The sequence below is a fragment of the Mesocricetus auratus genome, unplaced genomic scaffold (genome assembly GCF_017639785.1).
Source record: "Mesocricetus auratus isolate SY011 unplaced genomic scaffold, BCM_Maur_2.0 Super-Scaffold_100007, whole genome shotgun sequence".
Lineage (NCBI taxonomy): Eukaryota > Metazoa > Chordata > Mammalia > Rodentia > Cricetidae > Mesocricetus > Mesocricetus auratus.
This window is the reverse complement of record NW_024429191.1, coordinates 98,004,943-98,028,341: the sequence shown is the minus strand read 5'-3', so window position 1 is coordinate 98,028,341 and position 23,399 is coordinate 98,004,943. Positions and strand designations below refer to the sequence as shown.

General features: G+C 47.7%; 2 protein-coding genes and 1 long non-coding RNA gene across 9 annotated transcripts; 1 reads left to right on the top strand and 2 right to left on the bottom strand.

Moving 5' to 3' along the window:
- Positions 1–369: 369 nt before the first annotated feature.
- On the bottom strand, positions 370–1,419 carry LOC110340859. The gene is made up of 2 exons (XR_002382688.2): positions 1,298–1,419; positions 370–554 (listed from the first exon to the last, which is right to left on the bottom strand). It is a non-coding gene; the product is annotated as an uncharacterized LOC110340859 (long non-coding RNA).
- Positions 554–8,636, top strand: LOC101831565 (cytochrome b-245 chaperone 1). 6 transcript variants are annotated; one of them, XM_013113296.3, is made up of 7 exons: positions 554–1,377; positions 2,099–2,219; positions 3,766–3,807; positions 4,260–4,333; positions 5,243–5,339; positions 6,458–6,602; positions 6,931–8,636. In XM_013113296.3, the coding sequence occupies exons 2-7, from the start codon at positions 2,135–2,137 to the stop codon at positions 7,049–7,051; spliced, it is 564 nt and encodes a 187-aa protein (XP_012968750.1). In that variant the 5' UTR covers positions 554–1,377; positions 2,099–2,134; the 3' UTR covers positions 7,052–8,636. The 6 variants fall into 6 exon arrangements, with proteins under 6 accessions (XP_012968750.1, XP_012968749.1, XP_012968748.1 ...); XM_013113295.3 differs by having other exon boundaries at positions 2,066–2,219; XM_013113294.3 differs by having other exon boundaries at positions 1,363–1,571; positions 2,066–2,219.
- Hexd (hexosaminidase D) lies at positions 8,576–23,399 on the bottom strand. 2 transcript variants are annotated; one of them, XM_005069779.4, is made up of 12 exons: positions 22,364–23,399; positions 19,649–19,758; positions 17,257–17,344; positions 16,227–16,391; positions 13,845–14,028; positions 12,942–13,013; positions 12,367–12,562; positions 11,160–11,242; positions 10,018–10,096; positions 9,839–9,940; positions 9,602–9,691; positions 8,576–8,990 (listed from the first exon to the last, which is right to left on the bottom strand). In XM_005069779.4, the coding sequence occupies exons 1-12, from the start codon at positions 22,445–22,447 to the stop codon at positions 8,783–8,785; spliced, it is 1,461 nt and encodes a 486-aa protein (XP_005069836.1). In that variant the 5' UTR covers positions 22,448–23,399; the 3' UTR covers positions 8,576–8,782. The 2 variants fall into 2 exon arrangements, with proteins under 2 accessions (XP_005069836.1, XP_021082655.1); XM_021226996.2 differs by lacking the exon at positions 9,602–9,691.

The following is a 23,399-nucleotide window of genomic DNA, read 5'->3' as shown; positions in this document are numbered from 1 at the left end:
CCTTTGGCTGTGCTTTCCCTCATATCTATAATGAAAACCTCTTCAAACTTCATTTATTTCACATCTTTTGTAAAATTGTACAATCCAGGTAGTCAGTGTTTCCCCTGCTGTCCTAGTATAACCTCTTTATCATTTCCTTAAAACTCCAGAACCAACCATGGTGGCACATGCCTTTAGTCACAGCACTCGAGAGGCAGAGGCAGGTGAATCTGAGTTCGAGGCCAGCCTGGTCTACAGAGGGAGTTTCAGGACAGCCAGAGCTACACAGAGAAACCCTGTCTCCTTAAGTCAATAAATAAACAAATAGATAAATTGAAGGGAGCAGGCAAAAGCACTTCAAATAGATAGATGGTAGACAGACAAAGGGAATAGGCAAAAGCACCTTGCCCAGATTTATTGCCCTTTTGACTTCAGACTCCATTTTACCTGTAGGGTGAAACAGAGTTCAAGTTCCCAAGCCCCAGAGTTGCTGAGAACCTTTCAGTTGCTGAGAACCTCCTCCTTAAACTGTAGAAATGGTCGGTATGCATCTTTAGCTCTCTAGATGGCTGTTCCTAACAACAGAAGAAACAAATGAATCCGATTGGTTGGACTGAAAAGCTTGCATTGTATGTGTTGACAGTGATGAACACTCAAGGAAGCCCCTAATCTCTAAATCCTTATTAGTGAAAACTGTAACTGTAACATGGCAACAAATGTGGGTTTTTGGCTTAAATACTTGCTTCAACTGGCATTTGGTGTGGCGGCTCAGCTCCAGAGTCTGTTCTGTGGTCCGATTGATCCATCGGCCCCATCCCCTTCACCCCTTCTGTTTTCTTTTTTGGTTTTTCGAGACAGAGTTTCTCTGTGTAGCTTTGGAGCCTGTCCTGGAACTCGCTCTGTAACCCAAGCTGGCCTCGAACTCAAGAAATCTGCCTGCCTCTGCCTCCTGAGTGCTGGGAGTAAAGGTGTGCAACACCACCACCCGGTTTCTTTTGTGCTGCCCCGTATTAAACCTTGCCATGAGTTAACCCCTAGTGTCTGCTTGGGTTGATTCAGAGACTCGGACCACAACAAAATGAATAAATAAACAAATAGACTCCGATCCATTACTAAGGCTCCTAAGCCACTGCGACAAGCTGCATGGTAGAACACCGCCCGTGAGTGATGCTATCTTTGGCAGGTCGGAGGTTAAATTCAGGCGCCCCATCGACTGTGCCCGCCCTCCAGTGCCAGGCCCCGCCCCCGCGAGTGCGGAAACAGAGGCACAACTCCGGAATGCGTAATTACTCAGTCTCCACCCCTCGGAAGTGCCCACCTGGTTCTTAGCCCGGAAGTCCTTGGGACTGAAGTCCGGAAGTTCGAGAAGCTGTTCCCTAGTCCCTTCCCGCTAATTCGGTACGAGTCACTTAGAGCCCGCGCAAGTGTGTGTCCCAAAGCTTTTCTGGTTCCGTCTCGCAGTGCTTTCCGTTCTCATGTTCGTGCCCTGTGCGGGTCATTGCTTGCGGACCTGGATCGGGCGCACGGCAGATTGAGCAAACTGGGCGTGTGCACTCTGGAGGAGCGAGCATAACGGGCCTCTTGTGGAGCTGGTTGGTAACTGAGGTCAGAGGGTGGCAAGTTGTGTGCCCAACTAGGATTTTAAAGTATGTAGGGTACGATGCTCTTGGGTATCTAAGCCACTCAAGACTGGGGCTTTGGGCGTTGTCTCCAGGGGTCTTGCCGTAGTGTCCCATTAATTCGGATGCATTTGGGCCATAGTTAGTATGATGGTAGAAACTCAGATACAGTGACACTTTCAGTTCCCTTTCTTTATGGGAAGAGGAGTTTCTGGAAGATTCGGGTAAGGTGCCGGAAGCCTGGGGGCTAACAGAACAACTTCAAGACGAGGATTCGGTTAAGGAAAGGATTCCCAGATATGACTGTGACTTGGAAGTGAGACCAGGCTTCACTTTCTGGACTGTGTAGTCCCTGTGCCCGCATATAATTGTGAGTTGAGACGGTCTCGTGGATAAAGGAGTTCAGGGTCGCTGTGCACCTTCCCCTGGCCTCCTGTCCAGACTGATGAGGTGGTGCCTGTGTGCAGTGGTTGCAGGCTTCATCCGTGTGTCTTTCCCAGCCGGGTCTGCTGTGAAGTGAAGCCCAGGTTCCAGGGATGTACATGCAGGTGGAGACACGAACCAGCACCCGCCTCCATCTGACGAGGGCTCCAGGCATCCGGTCTTGGTCCCTGCTGGTCGGTAAGGTTTCTCAGCTTTTCCCAAGTCAAATCTTAAAAGTGATGTGAACAGTTTCTCTGTATTCTGTTGGAGGTTCTTCTCAATATAAGACCTTGGTAAAGCATGCTTCATTAACCTTGATGTGCCTTTCCTTTCAGATGACATGCAGGGTCCCCTTGCATGCTGGGCAAGCTCTTTTAACAGACATGCACTCCCAGCCTATTTGCTTTCTTGAGGTCACTAGGTTTTCTTCCATGTGACAGGTGATCATGGGTTCACATTTCTCTTCTTCCCTGTCTCCGTCCCCTTCATAAGTGCGTTTAGCCTCCTGGACTCTCTCCCCCATCACTGCCTATCAGAAGTCTCTTGCATCTCAGGGACAGCTGCACTTGTGTTGGCTAGGCTGTACAGAGTCTGAGGTGAGGCACTGGCTGTGACTTCAGCAGCAGCCTCTCTGTAGTCTGTCTTTTATGATTCGTGAAGGTCCTCATGACGTTCTGTGTGTTATACTCTGTGTTGTGTCATCTCTGTGTAGTCCTATCTTCGTTCCTCATCACATGTAGGCAATACTGACATCTGGGTTATTTGCATTTTTCATTTGGTTGCAGACAAGGCTGGTGAATTCCATGGAAACAATAACCTGTTTATTTTTTTATTATGTGTGTATGTATATCTATGTAAGGATCTGTGCAGGTGCATATAGGTGCCTGTGGAGTCCAAAAGAGTGTTAGATCCCTGAAGCTGAAGTTACATAAGGTTGTGAATGGCCTGCAGGTGCCAAATGGTGGACTTTCTTTGGGCTGCCAGTTCACAAATAAACGAAATGGAAATTTCTTATTATGAAAGTTTGGCATTTAGCTTAGGCTTGTCCCCAACTAGCTCCTATAACTTAAATTAACCCACTTCTATTCATCTACATTCTGCCATGAGGCTTTTTTCTGTAAATAATTTATTTAAGTTTATTTTATGTGCACTGGTGTAAAGGTGTCAGATTCCACTGTAACTGGATTTACAGACAGCTGTGAGCTGCCATGTGGGTGCTGGGAATTGAACCTGGGTTCTTTGGAAGAACAGCTGGTGCTCCAACCAGTAAGCCATCTCTCCAGCTCCCATGACATTTTTTTTAATCTCTCTTCCATCTGTATGTCTGATTTGGTCCGCATCTTGCTAGGGTCTCTGAGCGCCTAAATTCATCCCAAGTTGCTTTCGCTGCCCAGAAGTCTGGCCTATTTTCTCCTGCATAGCTGTTGGCTATTCAGCTCTTTCTTAAACCAATCACAATGACACATCTTTACACTGTGTGATAAAATAGCCCACAACAGTGTTGAGAACTGAACTGGGTTCTTCTGCAATAGTATATATTCTTAACCAATAAACTGTCTTTCCAGTTCCCCGCTCCCCATTTTTAAGCAAACTTCTTGGCTGTGTCACTAACCCTGCACCAGGTAGCTTCTACCTGCTGCCCCTGAAAAAGCTGTCCTGCTGTGAGACAGGCCTGCTTTTGGGGGCTATAGCACTGTGAAGAAGTGGGACTCTCCTTGACAAGGTAATCCCTCTCTCTCCACAGGAATATTATCCACTGGCTTGGCTGCTGCCTATTATAGTGGAGGTAAAGTATGCTATTCCCATCAACTTCCTTGTACTTGGAAATAAACAAAAAGCAGTGGCATTCCTGGTGTGTGCGGCTTTTGGGGTGGCCTCTGCCATGCCTTGTGTGAGAGATGACTCTAGTCCATGTCTTGCACCTTAAATTTCTTCCTGTTATAAAGTACTCTCGGAAAGAAGCTCTTTAGCATTTATTTGCCTGCCACTTTGCTACAGGGAGAAATTGTATGTCCTACTCTCCATGACAGGGTATATAGATCTACCTATCTCCTAGGTGGACTTAGGCAGAGTTTGGGATGCACATGTCACCAACAACCCAGGCAGATATAGGAACACAGTTGACTAAGCCTGTAATCTGAGCTGAAAGAAGGAAAGGCTGGGCTGGAAGGACCCTCCTGTGGACACATCACTTTGGCTCCTTTAGCTAATAGGTTGATATACTATGTCTGCTTGCAGATAGTCTGGGCTGGAAACTCTTCTACGTCACAGGCTGCCTGTTTGTGGCTGTACAGAACTTGGAGGACTGGGAGGTAAGATGGTATGGTAGCACCTTCCCATGTGAAAGCATCTGTCCTAGTCCAGAGGCACTGGGTCACCTGGACTCAGCCTTTGACTTAGCTTGAAACATTCTGGACTCTTTTAGAAGCTACTCATAACTTTTTTCACAAAGGTTCTGTGTTGTGTATTCTTCTGCAGGCTTGCCTCAAACTCAAAAGTAAGCCTACTGTCTCAGCTTTCTGATAGGCATGAAGCACCACATTCAACTCCCAGAAGTCCTTTTTTTCTGGGGTTGTGTCAACAAGTCTGCATTGTCCCTGGGCTGGACTAGCTGCACAGGGCAGGGACCTGTGAGACCATTCTGCTAACTCAGTTGGACCAGCTTCCAGACCTTGAAGTTCAAGGGTTGGGGGCTTCCTCTGACCAGCCAGGACTTCACTGCAGCCTAAAATAGTTGAAAGAAATCAGCAGAAACTGAGACTGGGAGAAGTCAGGTGGTAGCCTTTGGCTACCCTTAGCCTGGGCCCTTTTAGAATTATTGAAGCTGCCTGGCCTGGGCTTCTGCTTTTTGCTTAGTGGCCTCATTGCCAACCTGTCCTTTTGTTCTTTTATTTACCCAGTACTGAGGGATAAACTTGGGGCCTCAAACCTGCTGGGAAAGTGCTCTACCACTGAGTTAGATACCCTGCCTGGTCTCATTTTCATGCAAAGAGAAAAGGGCACCTACTCCGCCTGCTTTCTCTCGTGTGCCCCTTACCCACAGGTATACAAGAGATCAGGCACAGAAGCTGGCTCTGGAAGAGAGCCGTGGAGGCATTGGGGGTTGGATTTCCACTGGGCATCTTGAGTGTTTGTGCCAGTGTGGGTGGGGATGATGCCTCAGTAATGGCTTGGCCCTCTTCCTGGAGTTGTGTGTGTGGTCAGCATACATTGGTTTGCAGGAAGCCATTTTCAACAAGAGCACTGGGAAGGTCATCTTAAAAACATTCAGCCTCTACAAGAAGCTGCTGACTCTCCTCAGAGCAGGCCATGACCAAGGTAAGATGTGGGGAGTTGCAGTTTGGTGAGGGCTTGGGGAGGTTTGGATGGTTTGCTTGCTCAAGGAATGAGGGATCCCCAGACATATCCCAGCTTGCAGGGTGGGATCCAGGCAGATACCCCATCCTGCATACTTAAAGACTCAGCCTATCAGGAAGCATGGAAACACCTCATTAGCTCTCTGAGGTTGGGTCACTGTGCCAAGCAGACTAGCAGGGAGTCATCCTGTTCTTCAGGGACCACTTGGCCTCTCTAAGACCCAGGTCTTGTACCTGTTTCCTATCAGCTATACTAGTCTGGCAGTGAGAAGATGGTCAGAGGAAGCCCTCAATCCTTGAACTTCCAGGCTTGTGAGCTAGCTTGTGAAGTAACAGAAGGTTCTCATAGGTCTCTTCCCTGTGTATTCAGCCCAGCCATTGTACATTACAAACATGCAAGTAACTGTGTGTGCATCCCATAGGACCCTCAGCAGGCTTTAACACAAGGAGTTAGGCCCCAAGATCATGGAGTGCTAGCAGTATACAGCCAAGTGTAGCATTCGAATGTGGCAGTATACAGCCGATGATGAAGACCAGAGCAGGTTTTTGGGATGAGTTAGTGCACTGGCTGAACTCCCCCAGGCTGCTTGTTGGGAGCCTTGGCACATCTGAGAGCCAGACCCCCACAGATAGCAAGCCACAGGGTCAGTCCCATGCCACTGTGGCAATGGGATGAAATAGGCTTTCCAGTGGCTCTTGGGAATGCATGAGTTAGGCAATGGTTTTCCTGTACAAGGAAATGACAGGGTACCCCACTGGAACCAGATAGGTGTTTCAGCCTTCGGTAAAATCAGGCAAAAAGTAGCATGAAGATGGCAGCTTGGGCTTAGTGATCCCTGCTGTAGATTGCTCAGGACAGCCAGCTTCTGCCTAAAACTGCAGGAGGGATAAGTCTCCTGAGTGTATCCTTATCCAGAAGTTATTCTGGATTCACAGTCTAGAATGCGGAATAGCAAATGCTTTTGTCATTAATGCCACTCCTACTGTTGAGCAGAGCTGGACATCCTGAAACAGGCTGTTCTACAGCATAGGGTGAGAGCATAGGGATGACCACTCATCTGCAAATCCTTCTGTCCCCAGTGGTGGTCCTACTGAGAGACATCCAGGATGTGAATGTGGAGGAGGAAAAGGTCCGTTACTTTGGGAAGGGCTACACTGTGGTACTCCGGTTTGCAACAGGCTTCTCCCACCCCCTTACTCAGAGTGCAGTCATGGGCCGACGCAGGTAAGGGTGGTGTAGAGCAAGACTGGGCTATCCCTTAGTGTTTTTCAGGGCAGCAGGGGAGGAGTTGAATGCTTGTAGACAGGAACATGGGGCTGGAGGAAAGATGTATGCTCTTAGGAGCAGCTTTGCTGTAGATATCTTTGAGGGAGGGGGCAACAAAACAAGGTTGATGTCTGTTAAGAGAAGGACTGAGGCCAGAAGTACTGGGCCTATTTGGGACCCCAGGGGTTGTTGTAGGTGGTAGGGATGAGACAGTGTGGGTCTTTTGTGGTGTGTTATAGAACTGTACCCTTTACCATGGTAACCTGCTTTCTTGGTGCTTGCCTAGTGATGTGGAAGCCATTGCCAAACTCATCACTAGCTTCTTGGAGCTGCACCGCCTGGAGAGCCCCTCAGAACGGTCACAAAGCAGTGACAGTGAAGCTGATGGCCCTGGTGACCAGAGCTGACAGTGTGGAATGGCTGCTAGTAAATGTCACCCACTTCTGACATGTCTCCAACTGACTTGCCAATTGTGAGCATGCAGGCAGATCTTGGACACTTGCCTATGGCTCCTTGGGCAATTCTTGTGTGGACCACCTGCCTTTTGCTTGTTTATGCTTCTACGCTTTGCAGAACCATGGGCTGGATGTCTTCCACAACCCAGAAAGGCTGCCTCTATCATGATGCAGGAGGTGGGTGCTACATCCAGAGGAGGGCAGGATCTCAGAACTCAGTGCCTTCTTCTCCAGAGTCAGACAGCAGTTCTGGCTTAGGCAACCTACTCTGTTTCGGATAAGCTCATGCAAGGGCATCTGAGGTTCAAGATGCCAGTCTTTCTTCAGCATAGGCCTAGGTGCCTGCCTGCCTTCAAGAGGTCTTGCCACCCCAGCCTATTGTAGTGAGAGTGAGACACCCACATGCATGTAAGGTGGACCCTCTCTCTGTGCATAGTGGTGCCGACTTATTGCTATAAATCCTGATGTCTCTTGTCCCCAGTCATATCTCCTCAAAATGGACATTCTTGGTGGTCAGGGGCTTCCCTGAAGACATCTTGGAATGCTGGATGCCTGGGTGCTGCCTGGCTGCAGAATTCTCAGAGAAGAGTGCTGCTGACTGCTCTGTTCCTGCCTAGACCACTTGTCTAAGGTCCCAGCAGTGTTGTAGCACAGCTGTTAGGAACGGAAAGCTCTCCCCAGGTTGAGAGAAGCTTCTAGTGGAGGAAAGGCCACCTCTTCTGGCATCCTGCAGCCTTTAAGACCTGGGAGCTCCTTTACAGAAATCGAGTCTTAGCCTCTCAAGCCTTGGAAAGAAGATAGACATGTGAGACACACCCCTGTAAATCCCAATCTTAAGAAGTGAGGAGTGAAGAACGTTCAAGGCCAGTGCGGGGCTACTGGCTCTCCTAACAGAAGTTGGTACCTGCCGCTGATGGCTCTTTTCTGCTCTTCTAGTTTTCTTCTGAGTGGATTCAAGTCCCTCAAAAGTACTGTATTCACACAGTTTCCAGCTTGGCTTCCAGGCCTGAAAGCTGTGGGCCTCTGGTCTGCACACAGCCTCCCCAAAGCCTGGCCAGGTAGAACTGGAAAACTGAGGAGTTATATAGACAAAGTCAAGGCAGTCTTGAGGTCACTGTACCTAGGCTGAGCAGGAGTAGTTAGGCCAGAACCTTTAACAGGTCTTCTTTGAAGTGACTGTTATCAGCCCCTTGAACATGCCAAAGTGAGCTTTCTAAATGACAAAGTTAGACAGTATTTTTGTTTTCCACAAATGAAAAGGGGAGTACAGCTGTTGGCTTTTGGCTTGTTGCCTACAGACTCTTAAGGTACTTTAGACAAGGGAGAAGAGTCTCTCTCTTGGGTGCTGTCATATATCCTTCCTTCATATACCCTTCCTGTATTTCCCAGTGCTGGGATTCATTCCTGGGTGAAGGAATGAAGCCCTTTTCATAAGTCAGGGGGATGGTAAAAAGCTGATTCAAGTTTCTGTTAGGATTTCTGCTTCTACTGGTCTTTTTATTTCATAATTAATAAAGCTCTACATGCAGATTGCAAATGAGTCTCCATGTGCCTTTTTCTGTTTTCTGCTTTGCTCAAGGTAACTATGCAGTTTGGGAGCAGTCTGGCCACAGCCCCCACATGGCTGGGCACTGAGGCAGGAATCTTGGTGCTATCTGGGCTGATATCCAGAGCTCCAGCCCCTCAGGGGTTCTGACCTGTGTCCCAGTCTGGGCTGGTGGGTGGTGGCAGTGGGGCAGCTGCCTCATCCAGGTCCTGCAATAGACCCTGCAGTCGCTGCAGACTCGGGAGCACATTCTCCTCCAGCCACTCCTCTATGGTGTCTGGGTAGAAAGTCAGCGACAGGGCTGCCTCCAACTGCTGCACAAGGTTGCTCCACCTGCTCAGAAGGCTGAGGGCAACAACAGCCATGAGTTTGACTTGATGAGAATTCCTGCTAAGTCCCAAGTTTACATAGTTAAACTCATGTCCTCAGCTCCTAGAGTAGTACTGGTACATGCCTCAGTTTACCACTGGGATGAAAACGAATGACTGGTCACATTTTTCTCACAGCCATGAACAGGTTGTACTGTTGGCAGCAAGTTGCACTCAGTGCAAGTGTATTCTTATTAGCCTAGCTTAGAGTCCTGAACCAGAAGAGGACAGTGCAGACTGCCTGGGGCTCCGTTCAAAAGGGCACCAGGTGCTCGGCTAGGCCTCAGCGGGGAGTTACAGAGCCAGAACGGACCTTAGGTGACCTGATTCCAAAGATGAGCCGTGGGTCAGCCTGGGCATGTGGCTGATTATCTGTTACAGGCCAGGAATCACTTAGCTTCTTGCTAATATTAGGGTCAGTGTTATTGAGCAGTGGCCTATCAATTCATCCAAGATCTACAGATACAGTACCTGGAGAACTTGTATTGCCATACCTAACACTGTACTGCTACAGTGTGTGTTCACAAAGGGGACAGGGTGTTTGTCCCAGAGGCTGAACACCTGGGAGGATGTGATGATGGTGGCTACCTGAGTGCCTCTGGCTGTATGTGCTGGATCATAACTGGGTGAATAAGCTTCCTCCTGCGATGGTAGGGGCTGAACCAGCCAGTGACAAACCTGGAGCAAATCCAGACAGTGTTAGTGGGCCGGTAGTGGCTAGGAGTGAGCTGTGGGGAAAACTTAAGAATCTGGTAGAAATTTTTAGAAGTCTTTCTAGAAAACCTTTGTAAAGAACAATGCCAGGACAGAGATGGGGTCGCTTACCTGTTCCTTTCCAGAAGCATATCCACAGAGCTGCGCAGGTGGAGACTAATTTGTGTGACGAGGGCATAGATGTCACTGCCAGGGAAGGAGGCAGCTCCCTCACTGCCAGAGAGTCAACACTGAGAATGGTGGTCCCCAGAGGAGGGAGGGAAGGGGAATGTCAGGTAGGATGGTATTACCTCACAGGATCCATTGTTTCCAGGCTTGAAACCCCAAGGAAGTGCTCCACTCGCAGCTTAACGTCTTCACCAAAGCCGCCTGAAACCATCCACAGGCAGAAGTGGTCAGAGAGGCCTCCTGAGCTTTGGGTGCTATGGGCAAAAGGCACAGCATCTCAGGGGGAGCCCCAGCCAGGCTAGCTGGCTGCTTTTCATTGAGCATGTGAAAGACATTTGTTAAAGATCAGGGAGTGGAAATAGGAGTGGTCTTGTAGGTGGCAACACTGTATGGATGAGCCCTTGGCCTCACTACACAGTCCATGTGCAAGTGTCCAGGCTCAGTCATGAGCGGAACACTCTACAGCACCTGAAACAAACTGCCAGGGTGTGAGACCAGGGCAGGCACACCTCCAAGTCAGCACAAAAGGCTGTCACAGGAAGCCATTGACAGACAGTTCTTGGCTCGGTGTTGGGAGGCTTAGGTCCCAGTACAATCACTTCTCAAAAGCCAGGAAGAGTTAAAGCCAACACCACTAACACCAATGCCTCTTCAGTATTGGTTAGGGCTGTCTGCTTATTTCCTTGTCTTTCTGTACATTCTAGACAGTTTACAATGAACAACTGTGTCAGCAAAAAACTAAAACAAGACCACCTCTACATCTTTCCTCTACCCCATGGCTGTTAAAATGTTTTTTGGGGGAGCTTCTTCCCATGTAGGCATCCTTTGAGCATTGTAAATTTCTACATAGCCATAGTTCAAATGGGCATGGTTTATTTCACCAAGGCCCCACTGCCTGCACTTGCTCTGAGCAGTGGGAGCACCCAGTTCTGCAGAGTCTGCCTCACAACTCTCAGGGCACTTAGGCAGCAAAGAGAACCTTCTGCATCTGCATCTGCATCTGTGGCATGAATTTCTTATGTAGGTTTTCTGAATCTGTGGGGCACGTCCGTTCTAACTTCCCAATCTATCTGAGGCTCAGACAATCCTAGATCAGTGGCAGACAAGCAATTAAACAGGCTAGAAATATTAGTGTTCTTCCCCTGTAAAGGACTACAGTCCAGTCAGAGCAGGGCAATGATCAAGGGAAACCAGTACTTGGCCTTCTTTCTTCCTGTCTAGCTAAGGATAGGTAGGAGGCCTAAAACCATTGACTGAGACATACCATGTACAAGTGACTGTAGACAGGCAGCCAAGGATGGGATTCCCACAGGGAGCAGCTCACACAACACAGAAAAGTGGTCGTACCTATGTCCAGAAGGAGAGTATTTAGTTCCACAGCCCTCATTCATCTCAGCATGATGATAACACTCTGATCTGAGGTACTCTTTCTCCTCTTTTGAGGGGTTCCTAGGCTGAGGACCACTATGGGCAGCCTGATGTATCTATTAGCTGGTTCAGGATTCTTACAGTGGGTTCCACGTAGGTTTATTATGGTGCCCCAGGGAGGAGCCTGTGTAGGGGAAATAGGTTCTGAGAACCTGGGTCCACTCTAGTGTACACTGGAGATAGAGCATCTGCAGAGCCTTTATTATCTCTTTTCTAGTACTGGTCTGCCTTCTGGAGGCCTTTCCTGTGGTCTGCATCCTATCCATCCACTTCATGCTTTCCCCCAAGGCCCCAGGAGGTCAACAGGTTGGAGTGGGCATCTGATCCCTCTAGTGCTGGGCAGAGTGCCTCCTTCTGGCCTGGTCTCAGTATCTTCAGCTGTAAGAAGCTAGAGAGATGTTCCTTGAGTGTGTCAGATAAAGGCCAATAGAAGAGCCAGAGGCCAGTGATTACATCACCTCCATCAGTTTCCCTTTTTCTCTGTGAGTCACTAGCCACTTTACAAGGCATAGAAAGGGCTTCACTCTGTGAGTCTTGGTTTAACCCACACCTCAACACACTACTGGAATGGCAAATGCTTGGTAATTCTTCATGAACCATCTAGAATCATCTCTGAAGCCAACCAGTGGACATGTACTGAAGCCATTTTGGACACCTTTCCAGTTCTTCCTAGTGGAGGTGTCAGCTTCAACTGGTCCAGCTCAAACGCTGGAACCTGACACTAGGTAATGGCCAGAACCAAAGACTGGGCTCATCCTATTTTTCAAAGGGTGTGACATCCTAAAAGAACCAGGACTAATCTTCATGCCCCGCTACATATGAGACATATGGTATCACTCATGGGATATGCAGACCACAGAGACTAGATGGCTGCATGCTTGTGGTTCTGAGCACTCCAGTGCGTCTTCAGTAGAGTTAATGAGGTAGCCATGAGTGCATGAAGAGCATGATTTGGGAAGGCACAAGGCTAACACTAGACAGGTTGCCATCACGGATGATGGGAACTGTCCCCCGCTCCCCACACCCAGCCTCTGAGAGCTCACCTCTGCCAGCCAGTTAAGATGATTCCTTGCAGACTATCCACTGGCCCACTGCCTGCCACCTGTAGCCACTGCTCATGGTTTCTAATGTGATGCTCAACAGGGGGTAGGGCCTGACTAGCCCCTGTTGCCCCCTTGAAGGCACTGGCAGCCCACAGCCTCTGGAAGCCACACTCTTGGTACTTTCCCATGAGGAAGACTAGGCAAGAGAACAAGCAGATGAACAGCTTTCACAGAGACTCTGAATACACAGCCTAACCAGAACAGCCCAGAGTCATGACCATCCTAGCAGAGAGAGACCCCAAGCATTCCCATAAGGCCTGTAGTTTATCACTCATGGGGAATAAACACTTTGGGAAGGGCTGGAAAGAACCTGGGATGATCTGGAGCCAGCAGAGGATCCCATGCCAGGACAGGAGGCTTTGTATGGCCTTTCTGTTCCATGCTGGTCAGCCAAGCTAATGAGGTGCCTGTATTCCCAAGCTGAACAGTTCAGGTTACAGGGTCACGGAGGACTGGGAAACAATCATGCAGGCACATGCACCATGAGGAATGTAGCGTGATCAACCTGTACTGACTTTTGCTGTGGACATCCAGGTCAGCTCCATAGTCCCAGAGCACAGGTTCCACCAGTTGAGGCACCCCAGATGCTGTCAACAAAGCAAGGCTATGAGTGTGGGCAGGACCACTCAGATCACACCCCTGCTCCTTAGACATATTTGTTTTATACAGAGGTCTCACTTTGCTGTTCATATTGGCCTTGAACTCCAATCCTCCTGCCTCAGTCTTCCAAGTACTGAGATTATAGTCATATGCCACTGTGCTCACCTCTGGCACATTCTTTTAATGTTAAAGTGGGAACATAAGCCATTTTCTCAGGTCTAGCGGGTTTTAAGTACAGCTTGCAGCTGTGCTAGGTTTTTGGTCATAAACACCAGAGCTACAAATGGTGTTTGTAGCTGCCTGCTTTTATGAGGAGGGACTCCTAAGCTCTTCTCCAAGCTGAAGAACAACCAGAAGACATCTCTAACAGGAGCTGATTCTAACTCATTAATGTAAAACATACACTAGCCTCAGACAGCGTAAGTACAGCTGGCCCTGGATCTTTGCACTAAACCTCAGTGTTCAGTGGAGCTAGGCATTTAAGTGCTGTCTCTCAGGCTAGGGAAAGTATTCCTCAGCTTTCATCTCCAAGCTTTGGAACAGTGTGAACTTTGGCCCTAGCATCTACAAGCTGGCTACAGAGTGCACATGGGGCTAACCCTTACAGAAGCACTGGACACTCCCATGGCCCCTCTGGGCCTCCAGTAGCCACACATTTTCTGGTACACACTCCTGCAAGGCTGTACAGTGACTTGAGGAGACAGACTAAACCCAGTATTTTCACTGGAGAACACATTAAGAGCTCACTGCCAAGGCCTCTGGAACTTGAGGCCTTGGGCAGTCACATATAAGCCCCCATCAATACAGCCCCTGCCAACCTTTTAGCTGTTCCTGGGGGATGTCCCGTAGCATGTCATCCCACACCAAGGGTGTTGTGCCAGGGTACTGCGCCAGCACATGGCTGGCCACTGCCTGCATGTGGGACAGACACAATTTTGCGTGGCTGTTCTGTTCCTGCTGTAGCCACTGTTTTGAGGTCTCTCCCTCGCCCAAGTAGTAGACCTAGGAGGAAGAAACAAGATAGGATTGCATCTGTTGCCATCCTTACATCCACAGGGTTCACGCTTGTCCTGAATCTTGGGGTTGCTGCAAATACAAAGGAGACTAAGAAAGAAGCTCAGCTTCCCCAGTCTCCACAGGAAGACTGCCTTTCTTAGACTGGATTCACCTGTGGGTTCTAAGCAGCTCTGCGCAGGTCACTAAGAAGCAGGACAACCCCATTAACTCACTGAAGGGTGGATGTGGATGAGTCTCATTGTGCCATGGTTATTCCTGACACGTGTGAATGCTGATGGGCCTTGTCCTACACTCAAAATGGGAGTGAAAAAGCCAGACACAGAAGGCAACGTGTAGTGTAATTCCATCTGTGAAATGTACATACACATGTACACACACACACATACATTTTTTCCTGAGACAGGGATTCACACATAGATTATAGATTACATTATTACTCCTTTTCCTCTTCTTTTTATTATTTTGTGGGCATTGATGTTTTGCCTGCATGTATGTCTGTGTGAGGGTGTCAGATCCCCTGGAACCGAGTCACACACAGTTGTGAGCTTCCGGGAACTGAGCATAGGTCCTCTGGAAGAGCAGCCAGTAATTGTAACCACTGAGCCATCACTCTAGCCACCCCCCTTCTTCTTTTTGGAGGTAGGGTTTCATGTAGCCTAGTTTGGCTTGTAATTCCTTATGCTGTAAAGGTTGCTATATTACAAGTACATTATCATCATACCTTACTTTCAGATTTCCTTATTTTGAGATACCACAGCCCAAGCTGACCTAGAACTCACTGTGTAGCCCAGGCTGGTCTCAAATCTATGGCAAGTCTCTTGCCCTAGCCTCCAAGTGCTAGGATTACAGGTGTCAGGCACCATGTCCAGCTCTGATTTCCTTTGAAAAATGGAAATCTCAGGGTTGAATGCCTACAAACCCAGGCAGTGGGTTTGTCTCAGACCCTCTCCAGTCCTGCCCACACATCTGGAATCAAGCCAGAGAAGCAGAGGGATAGAGCTAGCCACTGGGTAGGCTAGGTAGGAAGATACCCCAGGGGAATACTTTTCCCAAATAGTGCTTCAAGATACAAACACAACACTTTCTTCTTCTCCACACCTCAAACTGCACTTCTTTGGCTAGGGCAGTCTGGAAGGGCATGGATTTGCTCATGGCTGGGACTGGCTCTGTCCCTGCAGGAAGAGGAGCTAAAGAAGCCTGTTCTAGATGGTAGTGACATCTGGTACACAGGGTACCTTATTTGGGCTATGCAGGACTGCTCTATGCCAAGTGACACTCCTCTCCAGAGGCGTCATCTAGAATGGTTCCCTAAATAGAACTATCTCTTTGGCAATCCCCACCTTTATTCTTTGGTATTTGGACTATTTCTCTATTTAAAAGAATCCATAGGGCCTGGCATGGTGGCACATGCCTATAATTCTAAGGTTTAGTAAGTTGAGACAGAAGTATCAAAAGTTCAAACCAGCCTGGGTGATGTAATGAAACTGCATCTCAAAAAATTTTTTAAATTATTAAACCAACCAAATCAAAAGAAAACAAAGAGGAGGCTGATTACCACCACCCACAAGGTGGCTCACAACTGTTGGGCCCCAGCCCCATGGGGTCTCTGTGAGTTGCTGGTCAGCCTACAAGTACAACTTGTTTTCCAGTCCAAGTGGTTCCTGTTTTCTAGTCCTGGCTTACTGCCCTGGCCTTGACCCTCTGACATTAACATCCAGCAGGAGGAAAACAACGATCTCTTCTACCTGGGGTTTTTTCCACTGTGCTTGTATAAAAAGCTCCTCCCTCCTACAAGGGAGAGACCTGTTAGCACTTGCAATGAAGACACACATACACACTCTCCTGGCTATAAAGGCAGCACATGCATTCTCTTAGTACAAACAGTTTGTACGTCTGGTCTCTCTTTTCCTGATACCTCGGACCTAGCTTGTGGCGCAGCAATTGGAGTTTCCACACACAACCATCTGTAATTCCAGTCCCAGGTGATCCAGACACCCTCTTCTGGCCCCACCAGGGGCACCAGGCACACATAGACATGTTCCACAGATATACATGCAGGAAAAATACCCATACACATAAAATAAATAAGCAAATAAATAAATTCAAAAAAGACAGAAGTCATGACACGGGACAGGGTGGCTTTGAAGAAAAGAGGTGCAGACCTTGAGAAGAAAGGCACTCACCTCATCACAGCCAATGTGGAGCCACCGGACACCCCTGTGTAGCTCCAGAATCTGGTCAATCATGTCTTTTACCAATGCCAGAGACTCAGCCTCGTGAGGGTTCAGGGTGTTGGGGAAGAGAGCCACTTCACGGAGATGTGCAAATGCTGCGTGCTTTAGCACAAACTGTGGAGAGAGACAAGGACAGAGGGAAGCTGATGCTTACAGACCCCAGTCCCCTTCATGTCCTCAGCAACAGTTCCAAGCTTATGTTGCTTAGCTTGACAGTGTATCTGAGGGACAGCTGGGTGGTCTCTTCCAGATGTCTCAGCTAAGACAATCTTCAGAGCCTACAGGGCAGTAGCTTTTCACTCTGCCTGAGCTGAGCTCTAAACCCTCTAGCTGGTTCCTCAGCAGCCCTCATCCCTTCTGGAGGCCCTTCCCTATTTCTCTCCCCTCCTCCTCATTCCCTCCCTCCGTGGTGTTTGGACTTTAACTTAAAGCCTTGCATGTGCTAAGTAAGTTATTTTCCACTGTGCATCTCTACCTTCTTTTTACTTGCATGGGTGTTTTGCTTATTAGGTTAGGAATCTGTGGAACTGGAGCTGCAGGCGGTTTTGAGCTGCCTTGTGGGTGCTGGGAATCAAACCTTGGTTCTCTGGAAGAGCAGCCAGTGCTCTTATCAGTCCTAGTCTTTCCAGTCCTTTTTTTTTTTTTTTTTTTAATTTTAGAGGAGTGAATGCAGTTGCATCCTGCAAGCGATTAAATCAACACCATGTTTGCTTCTCATTTGTCTCACATATGAGAAATAATTTTGAATACTAATAGAAAGACACAGGCAGAAAATGGAAGGCTTCCTTCCTTCCCGGCAAAGCTGTCCTGACAGTTGTGTTCTCTGGCTGCTTACAGGTTGGTGCTTCTGAGATCAGGCTCAGGCAGCACAGAGTTGCTGCTGCCTATGCCCTGTCAGGCCCTGTTGCCTCACATTGGAGCCCAAGCCCAGTCTCTGAACCCCACACCTATACTAGGGATTTCCACTCCTCCCACTTACCTCCATGTGTCCGAATGTCTGCACCAAGGGAACAACTTCCAGCTCACTGAGTCTGGCCAGGCGCAGGATCTCTGTAACTTCAGAGGGGCTGGGGTGATAGAAAAGAGTACACAGAGGTTTGTGTCAGTTCAGTCCAGTCCTTTTTTTCCTCTCTGCATCTTACATGAACTAGCCACTGAGTCATCCTGCACAACAGGGGTTGGCAGACTGACCCAAGAGCAAAATTTGTCTATCGCTCAGTTGCTTTTGTACAGCCTTGAACCTAAGAAAGGGTCTCTTCAGCTTCCCCTATCCCCCACTTCACTGGAAAGCAGCAGAGCACAGAGAGAGGGCAAATCCACACAGGTACAGATGTGCCGGAGAACTGCCATACTGCCCTCTAGCATGGTGGCCACTGCACATTCCAGCAGCAGGAGGCTTGCTTTTCCTCTTCCCGCCATCACAGAACGTTGTCTTTAGTTTGTTTGGGATTTTTTGAAACAGGATGGCAGTCCATTCTCGTGCCTGAGCCAGGCAAGACTAGTATTATAGGCAGCTATCACCATGCCTAACTAGAGAATCATCAATGACCACATCTATACTGCCGTGACCTGCTTGGGATCAAACCCAATATCTTACGTATTCTAGGCAAGCACTCGACCACCGAGCTGCATACCCAGCTTCACCAATTCAGTAGCTAAAATGACATTGCAAAGTTGTTTTAATCTTGATTTCTATGACAGGTGTAGTATTTTCCCATTTGCTTGTGCATTCCAAGGTTAAAATCAAACTGTGAGAAACTGGGGAGAGATCATTCAGTGGTTGAAATGCCTGTTGCATAAGCAAGAGAACTAGAGCTCAGATTCCCAGATTCCAGGTAAATGCACAGTGGCCCACCTATAATTCCAGTACTCAGAGGGCACAGAAGGGGATCTCAGAGCAAGCTGACTTGCTGGATTAGCCAAAAATGGTGTGTTCTGGATTCTACCTAAGATGCTGCTTCAATAAATAAAGTGGAGACTGATAAGGCTTGGGATGCCAACTTCAGGCCTCCTCATGTACTTGTACCCATTCAACCATACACATGTGAATGCAAACACACACACACACACACACACACACACACACACACACATACACAAACACACACACACATACACAAACACACACACACACAAACACACAGGACAGACATACAAACACATGAGGAAAAGTATCCAATTGTGGCCATAAATGCAGCTGTAGCCCAGTCTCAACTGCCCCATGACTTCTTACTCTTCCCCGTCGGGTCAGAGTAGACATTTATTTTCTCTTTTAAATGTTTCCTGATTACCTTTAATGCACATGTTTTACTTTAAAAAATATTTTCAGCATGTGTGTGTGCTAAGTGTATGTATGTACACCATGTGTATTTGAGAACCTGAGGAGGCTTCTTAGAAGGGAGCATCAGATCCCCTGGAGTTACAAGTGGTTGTAAGCCACTACATGAGTACTGGCCACCAAAACCAGATCTTCTGTAAAAGCAGTAAGTGCTCCTAAACACAAAGACATCTCTCCAGCCTCTACATGTTTTACTTAAATAAAAAAAGAAAAACAAAAAACCTTTCTTGTATGAGTGTTTTGCCTGCATTTATCTGTATACCACCTTTTTTGTTTGCGTGTTTTTTTTTGTTTTGTTTCTCTATGTAACCGCCCTGGCTATCCTGGAACTCAATTTGTAGACCAGGCTAGCCATAAACTCACAGGGCTCCATCTGCCTCTGCCTCCAAGTGCTGGGATTAAATGCATGTGCTGCCACACCCACTTGTTAATGTGTGATGAGGTCAGAAGAGGGTACTGGACCCTGGAACTGGAGTTACAGGTGGTTGTGAGCTACCATGTGGAAGCTGGGGAACAAACTTACGTCCTTTGGAATAGCACGCAGTGCTCTTAACACATGAGCCATCTCTCCAGCTCTAATGTTTTGTGTTTATAAAGTGTTTTAGGTTTTTTATTTGTTTGCTTGTTTGTTTGTACAGAGCTCCTTTGTGTAGCCCTGGCTGTACTAGAACTCATTTTGTAGACCAGGCTGGTCTCGAGCTCAGAGATCTGCCTGCCTCTGCCTTCCAAGTGCTGGGATTAAAATCTATACCACCACTGCCCTGCAGGTTTTGTTTCTGAGACAGGATTTCACTCTGCAGCCCAAGCTGGCCTTTAACTTTCTGTCTCAGCCTCCCAAATTCTGGGATTACAGGTGTGAGCTACCATACCAGACTACATGCTTAAATTTTGTAATCAACTTATATAAGATATACACTTAGAAAGATAGAAATGTAAAATGTTAGATTCCAAGTATCCCACCCATAGTTCTGTACAGGCCTTTCTTCTTGGAGGCCCTCACCCCCGACTTGGCATCCTCTGCTAGCTTTGATACCTGTATGCATGCTTGGCCCTCAGCAGCCTCAGGTGACCTTCATAGGGAAACATGTCTTCATACTCAATGAGGAGTCCATTTGCACCGAGTGCATGGAACAGGGGAAAAACCTGGAGGGAAACAGGGTGTTGAAAAAAAGTGTCAATCTGAACAACAAAGGACTTAGATGAAGTGCGCACTCTTCTCCTTTCTAGTTTTGGAGAGGGATGGGAGCCAACACTCGTATTTCTCTCCTACAGACTTTAAATCTGGAATGTGCATTTGATGCCTGCAGAAAAAATTCTTGGTTAGGAACATATCTATTTTGCACAGGAGTGTAATGTGACACTAAATGGCTGTTACCGAAGAACAATGGACTCTGGTGGTTCAGCTGCGGGAGGACTTGTACCAGCTGGGAGAGTCATCCCGGAGCCAGGCCAGAGGGTCTAACGCACAAGAACCTGTGTGCCATAGCAGCAGGGGGACACCAGGAGCAGCTCTGGAGATCCCTTGGAAGGAAAAGCAGGTGGGGGGGGGGAATGTGCAGAGATAGGATTCAAAGTCTCAAAGCTTGTCCTCTCCTTCTCTTGCCACTTCCTTCCCTATCTTTATGTTAAGGGTAGGAATTTCCCTATCTTTGGGAGTTTTAGAACCTGTTCATGCCTACTATACAAAATAATTGGGAATTTTTTTTCCTGGTCTGAGATCTCTCTCTCTCTCTCTCTCTCTCTCTCTCTCTCTCTCTCTCTCTCTCTCTCTCTCTCTCTCTCTCTCTCACACACACACACACACACACACACACACACACAAAACAAGGAAGCCTCTATCTATATTTAAAACAGCCATCAATCTCCAAATAAGGATCTATATGCTTTCTGTGTATCGGTATTTGGCCTGTGCGTAGAGCTGTATAAGGGAGTCAGATCCATTGGAACTTGAGTTACAGACAGTGGTGAGCTGCTATGTAGGTGCTGGGAACTGAGCCCTGGGTTATTTGGAAGAACAGCCAGTGCCCTGAACCACCGAGCCATCTCTCCAGCCCCTTAAACCAACACTCTTATTCAGGCTCACAGAAATCCAGTATGACCTCATCCTTTTTTTTTTTTTTTGAGATTAAAAAAATAGTTTGTTTAATGTATTGCTGTCATAACAAATTATTATAAACTTCATGGCTTAAAACATAAATTTATTCTCTTACAGTTCTCAAATCTAGGAGTATAACAGTTGCTCAGGCTAAAGTCAAGGAGCCAACAGGGCTCTTCTTTTTTCTCTTTTTTTTTTAACCAAAGGTTGTATGAGAAATTTTCATTTCCTTGAATTTCAGTTTCTAGTGACTATCTGGACCTCTTAGCCCGTGGCCCCTTCCTCCATCTCCAAGGTTCATCACTCCTCACTGCCCTGACCTTTCACTGTCTTGTCTTTTCTGAACCTCATATATGGTGCCATCACCTCAGGTTCACTAGACAGCCGGGGCGAATCTCCCTGCCCCAGGATTCTTAATCACAGTATGATACACAGGGAAGAAGGTCAAAGTATTTTTATTAGTATGACCTCGTCTTAATTGGTCATGGACCAACTAATTTCCCATAGGCTATTTTCAGGTAAGGTCATAGGTACAGGCACTAAGTGCTAAGACTTGAACTTACTATCCTTTTGGTGGGCACAATTCAGCCACAACAAAGACATCGTGGTTTCTTCTGTTCTTTGAGCTATCCTGGTTGTTCTGTCTGGCTTTGAGGGGAGAAAATGGAAAAATCCATGCTCTGTCACCACCCTGCCTGACCCAGGGTGTAGGGAAAAAGGACCAGCCAAAGAAACACACCCTGAGCAGAGCCAAAGAAACACACTTTGGCCCTGCAACCAGAGCTAAAGAAATGCAACCTGACCCTGAAACCAGTGCCAAAGAAATGCACTTTGTCCCTGGAATCAGAGCCAGTGAAAGAAATGCACCCTGGCCCTAAAATTGGAGCCAAAAGGCTAAAAAGGACCAGAGAAAGAAACACACTTTGGCCCTAAAACAGAGCCAAATCTGACCATAACTCTGTGCAGAAAACTAACCAATCCTTGAGCAGGAGCTCTAGCTAATGTGAGTTCAGCATTGAAATCTGACCAATCCCCACCCTGGATGCCCTATATAAACCCTATGTCTGTTCAGCTTGTGGCTGGTCATGCTACCCGGCTGTCCTCTGCCACTCTGGCAGAGGGGCAGCCACTCTCCTAGATTCTTCCCTTCCAATAAACCCCTCAGATGAGCTTTGGGTGAAGACCTTCTTTTGTAGCAGAGCAGAGCAGGCAGGGCTGTAACACTTTTGTCTGGGAAGCCTTGCCCTGGCAGAGCAAAGTTGTTACACTCAGCTCTCCACTCCTGGGAGCAGAACTGAACTGTAGCAACTTTGCATGAGAAACCTTCTCTTGCTGGAGCAAAACTGCTACACTGGGCAAACATCCCCAGCTGGAAGACCCTAGCAGAGCAGGATACACTGGGGAAGCCTTTCCCTGAGGCATGGCTGTAAGCTGTTATGCTTACTGGGGCCTGTGGTAGTCCTTGGCTCCCGAGCTCCAGGATACCTTTCCATCTGAGCTGTGTAACACTCAGTATTCTGTGACTCCTAAGTGCAAGAATACCTGTCCCACCCGATCTGCCTGAAATGCCTACACAGGGTCCTCGAGGTTGTGTCTCCAGTGCCCACTACACAGAGTAAAAGGTGCTTACCTACACATGAAGGGAGTCCTTACCTCAGACAGATACGAAACCTTTGGTGGCGCTCCTTTGAGGTCCAAATGAACTAATCTCATTTTAAACAGCGTGGAACACGACATGCTGGTATTTTTTTGTTCTGTGTGTGTGTGTGTGTGTGTATGTGTGTGTGTGTGTGTGTGTGTGTGTGTGTGTGTGAACTCCTATAACAGGATCGTTGTCTGGGTTTTCTTCCTGGTGGAGAGAGCCCAAGTTACAAACAAGAACAGAGGCAGTCGCTTCCCTTTCTTTTTCAGTTCTGCTACCAGCTAATTTTGCTCTACGAAACCAGAGGAAACTCATTTTACTAATATGAAAATAAACCAAAAAGTTTCACATTCAAATATGGTATTTGCGAGCTGCCCCTGAAATAGAAAACCATTGATTTCCTTGTCAGATAATTACGATTTATAGCAACAACAACAACAAAAGTGGTACACATCCCACCCCCACCCGAGAAAGGAGGATTGAAAGTTTAAGGCTTGCCTGGGCTATAAAGGAAGTTCAAGGGTTAGCCTTGGCAATTTAATGAGACCCTGTCTCCACTAATAAGTAAAACAAGGGCTGGGGATACAGTTTAGTGGTACAGCACTTGTTTAGAATGCCTAAGGCCTTAGGTTAAATTTCTAGTACTGAAAAAACACAAGGCAATGATAATGGGGGCGTGGGGGGTGAGGAGTGTGGCTAGCTCCACGATAGAGCACTTGCTCACTATACCAGAAACCGCCCTGGGAACCACACTCAGCACTGCAAATGATAATAATTTGAAAAGGGAATAGGCGCTGCGTACATCGGAGCTAACTGCAGTTTGCATTAAAACTAATTTCTGGATGACACTGAAGGTGCCAGGCACTTACAGAACTTACAGTTTTCTACCTTTTATAAAACCACAAAGGATTACCGGGGAAAGGAGTTACCGAGGCGTGCAATCCGTTCCACGATTTCACCTGCTCGCCCTGTGCAAGGACTCAAGGCCCTAGCCTAAGGAACCACTCCCCGGCTCCCCCCCATCAACTTCTAACCCTGACCCGCCCA